Genomic DNA, 4,726 nt, shown 5'->3' on the forward strand with positions numbered 1-4,726 from the left:
GAAGACAGCCAGCGGTAAGTGCGATGACGCCGCAGCACCTCAATGGCCTTGAGTTCCAGCGGTGTTACCTGAATACCAAGGTCTTCTAAGCCGGGCAGGTGAGGCAGTATCATGTCTGTGATGTGAATCTTTGAACAAACAAAAGGCCATAGAGAATGCTGAAAACTGGCCGAGAACACAAAGTGCTATCCTAGCAAACATTTAAACACTCAAGCTAGCCTGAGTGCCATTACTGAGACTTAATTTCTTCCAAAGAATACGTGGCAATTTTTGATTCATACAGCTCAATAAAGTGGAACACACAAAGACGGCTTAAGAAAAAGGAAAGGCAAGATCACCAATAATCAGATCAAGGTCCCCAGAGGTAGGCACGAGCACAAGACATTGGCACTAGATGAGCCATTCCACATACAGATTGAAAGACGTAAATCTACAGCAGGAAGCACAAGTCACCACATTTGCCAGGGGAGGCTTAACAGGAGGGTTCAGGAATAAAAATGAGCTAGTCCCTTCCTCAGTTCTCTCTTGTGCCTGTTCTCTGAGTACAGGCATTCTGACTCAGTTTTAACTTTTGAATTAAGAAGATAATGTAGCATTTGTTCCTTGCTCATTAAAAAATAAGCCATTAACTTTTTCTGCTCCAGCTAGACTAACCCAGCTGATTAATGCTCACTAAAGAGCTAGAAAACCAAACCCATCTTGTTTGTAGGGAAGAATGAACTGTAAGGCTTCCAAAGATCCGGATTATCCAACAGCACGTAAACGGAATCAATTTGCATCTGGAGCAGCATCAATCCCTCATCCTACCCACCCGAAAGCCTGCAATTCTTTTACCAGGGTGCTGTAAGGCCGTCTCAAAACCAAATCCAAACCCATTCAGTCCCTTGCACCAACGCTTTCTCAGTTATAAATGTGAGGGACATCAGTATAAGATAAACTGAAGTGTCAGTTTTCCTGCCCAATCTTTCATGAACACAGAAGGGACATCACGGAAATGGCCTCAGCTTTCCAGACACAGCCTGTCTGGTGGGAGGATGAAGCTGCCCATTCACATCCATTCCCTAAGGACTATTTTCTCATCTTCTCTACACTTTAGCTTTCTGCTGCTGTTTAGAGGACAGCTCGGCTGTTTCTCATAAATATATGGTCCACAGGTCTTCAATAGTAGAGATGGTATAGTAATTGGTATAGTACTTTTATTTTATTTTGCATCCTCCCCAGGAGCATGTGCACGTGCACATGAGATGAAGTCTGAGAAGTGACTGTTGAATGTGGCAGCATGGAGCTCATGGGTGACCTTGGAAAGAGCAGTTTTAGGGGGAAAATGGTAATAACAGCATGATGAGAGTGGGTTAAAGAGAGAATGAAGTAAGAAACTATGAATAGCAGGTATGGACAGCTCTCTTGAGGTGTTAGGATATGAGAAGGGACACAGACAAACAGGAACGAGGCTGAAAGAGCTATAGGAAGAAGAGAAGGTGGGACCTTGAAAAGAAGGTGGGACAGGGGAGGGCAGCTTTATGCATGTTCATGTGTTGCTAGGAATGATGCAGCCGAGACAGAAATACCCATAATATCAGAGAGAAGGTAATGGAGGAGCCACTCCCTGGAGCAGGACGAGAGTGGGTGAGTTTCCGCGCTCTGGTAGAGAGGCTGACCTCAGACAGCAGGAACGCCCAACAGACAAGAGCATGGAAATATCGAAGCAAGCAAACAGAAATACATTTTAACTCCTCCGTCTCTGCAGCTCTCCGCCCAGCGTCTCCCAGGCAGATGCTGCAGCACATACACTCACCCGCTCCACTTTATCCCTTGTTGTCCAGGGCTCGAATGGGCTCATTTCAAAGACTCTTGCTACTAATCTGGAAAAAGGAATATATATGGCACATGTGATAAGCATCTGTATGCCCAATATTTAAACTAGGAACCTACAGGAACCACAGAAATAGAGGCTACTACAGAAGCAGGAATTCGCTGATTTTTTTTCCTAAGAAAATAACCAATATCTTAGCACCATTACCCATGAGGCTTTTTAGTCCCTGTTTCCTTTCAAGCCAACCTGGCTGACTGCTCTAAGTGCTGGCATACCTTGTTATCCTCCAAAGAGACAACAGATTTGGAAACTTAAAATGAAATAAAACCAACAAAAAAACAAAGCAAACAAAAAAGATCCAACATTCAATTAAGTCTGTGAAATTCAATGTAATCTAAGCCTTGGATACTCAAATATGCTGTTGTTAAGGTTGCAGGGCAAGCTGAGTGGTGCATGCAATATAAAACTTAATTCCTAAAAGCAGGGGCTCCTGGAAACAAAAAAATCCAAAAGCAGCATAAGATCTATAATTCGAATCAGGAAGAGAATATAGATCCTCTTTTGATTGCCGCCATCTCTGCACTGCTAATGAAAACTGAGGGGCTCCACACCTGCCACCTGAGCTCCGATCATAAGTATTCTCAGGGCAGTGGGTTTTTCTTTTTCTTTTCTTTCTTTCTTTTCTTTTCTTTTCTTTCTTTCTCTCTCTCTCTCCTCTCTCTTTCTTTCTTTCTTTCTTTTCTTTCTTTATTTTTTTTATAGAGACAGGGTCTATCTGTGTTGCCCACGCTGGTCTCTAACTCCCAGGCTCAAGCAATCCTCTGCCTTGGCCTCCCACGTAGCTGAGACTACAGGTGTGCGCCACCACACCTGGGGGCCGTAGGTTTTAAACTAGCATCTGAGGAACCCTAGGAATTCGCTGGGGCCCTACAGAGGCCTGGGGGTCAGGGGTTGGGAGTATACGCTCAGCATCACCCATCACTACAACCAGACCAGCTCCGCTCTTATCTCATTTACCTAGTGGGTCTTTATGTAAAAACTCAGGGAATACAGGGTTCCACGGCTTTTTACAAGCTTGAAAAACATCGTCCCAATGGATGGTATAACTAAATGAGAAAGGAAACTGGTGAGAATTTCTCCAGCAACATACATAGTCTCAGAATCCAGTCAATGGCAGAAAAGGGTAATATATTGGGCTAACACAGCTTAATTAAAACACCCTTTACAAAACTCCAACTCTCTGTGCTCTGGTTCCACACTAACATACTGTTTCTGGTCTCTATTTTAGTGTCCTCAGCAGATCACGCCATGGCATATGCCAGCTCCACCTATAACTCACTTCTATGTACAGCCGTGCCCACTGCAGCCTGGCTTATACATCCTCCACTGCACCGAAGCCAGTCACAAATGGTCATTTGTAGATATTTTTTGGTCCTTTATATTATTTGACTTTTCTGTAGCACTTCATTCCACAAATATTCACAAAGTGCCTTCTGTGCCAGGCATTGTTCCATAAGCTATAGACCCAAACTAACGAAACAGCAACGTTCCCCTTCTTAAAACATCCATTCCCTCCATTTCTTCCTTAAAACACTCCCTTCCTTTTGGTATCTAGACTTCCAAACTCTCTTCATTTCCTACTCTTCCTCTCTGTCTAATCACTCTCAGTCAGCCTCCTCGGTAAGTTTCTCCTACTCCGTGGGTCCTTTAATGGAGGTATTCCCCACACTGCGATAGCCCTCTTTTCTACTCACTCTACAAACTCTCCCTACCACTTTATAGATCGCTGTATTAAATGAGACAAAGTAAATAGCTTCAGAAATAAAACACTCTCAATAAATATTGTCATCACACTATATTCTAACTGGTTGTCTATTTTTCTGATACCCCCACTAGACCATAAGCTTTTTTAGAGTTTACTATAACATCCTGAGTACCTAGTACATTGCCTAAGACGTAGGAGGCAATCAATAAATATTTGTTGAATGAGGCCACGAAAAACAAATGAAGGAGTGAATCGCCAAGTTAGTTCACAAATCAGTCTGTGGCACACTAGATGTCAAAGTCTCCCTGACCAGATCACTAGGGTGTAACATGGTAAATCCAAGATTTTAAATCCTCAAAGGGAGGTAGCGAACCAAGAAGCAGGGAAGGAAGAGAAGGCAACCACAAAGCCAACTCTGAATCAGCTGGCTCCTTTCTCCAGCTACATGATCAGACTGATGGAGTGAAAAAGAGGCCTTGTCCCACTTCTGAGTGAGTGATAGGAAACAGGAAACCTGACTGTTCCCTTATACAATCTGCCAAGCATGACACTGCTCCAAAACTAAACTCAGTGGTTTTTAGTTGGAGAATCTGAAGAACTTCAAATTTAATCTCCCAACACACACTGTATTCTTATCCTCACTGATCTATTGATTCTCCCCTAGGGACTCCCCTAGACACTAGGAGCCCCACTTAGTTAGGGATTCAGAGAGTAGACCCTCACAGTAACAGACATACTCCCTACGATCCTAAGGGAGGGCATTAGAACGAGTGTATAGAGTTTGCCCTTTTTAGAAGGCACACAAAAGCAGCATTCTACTTACCGATAGGCAAAACGTGGCAAGGGGTATGGGAGGAAGGGCCTGTGAGCCATGGCAAAGATATACTGCACCAGGTCAAAGAGGAGGTACCGATTTGGCCTGCAAAAATAAAATACAAAGTTCTTCAATTTATTTGCTCCTCACAAATTTTCTTTTTCAATAAAATAACATTTTTCCTACAAAAAGGAAACATACATACACTGTAGTAAATACAGATTAGCACAAAGAAAAATCACCCATAATTCATTACCAAAGATAAAGTTAATATATTTGATATATATCCTTCTCATCCCCTTACACATACATTTTTTGTTTTTATAAATATAAG

General features: G+C 42.7%; 1 protein-coding gene across 1 annotated transcript in view; it reads right to left on the minus strand.

Annotated features, from left to right (window-relative positions):
* Window positions 1-5: 5 nt before the first annotated feature.
* Window positions 6-4,726, minus strand: part of NDUFA9 (NADH dehydrogenase (ubiquinone) 1 alpha subcomplex, 9, 39kDa) — a gene marked incomplete at its 3' end in the record, with an annotated part of 16,370 nt that continues 11,649 nt past the window's right edge. The window contains exons 3-5 of the mRNA XM_012637918.1: window positions 4,402-4,497; window positions 1,796-1,862; window positions 6-128 (exon numbers count right to left, since the gene is read on the minus strand). Coding sequence (XP_012493372.1) covers window positions 6-128; window positions 1,796-1,862; window positions 4,402-4,497 — 286 coding nt within the window. The remainder of the gene's footprint in view (window positions 129-1,795; window positions 1,863-4,401; window positions 4,498-4,726) is intronic.

The sequence above is a fragment of the Propithecus coquereli genome, unplaced genomic scaffold (assembly GCF_000956105.1).
Source record: "Propithecus coquereli isolate 6110/MARCELLA unplaced genomic scaffold, Pcoq_1.0 Scaffold124, whole genome shotgun sequence".
Classification (NCBI taxonomy): domain Eukaryota; kingdom Metazoa; phylum Chordata; class Mammalia; order Primates; family Indriidae; genus Propithecus; species Propithecus coquereli.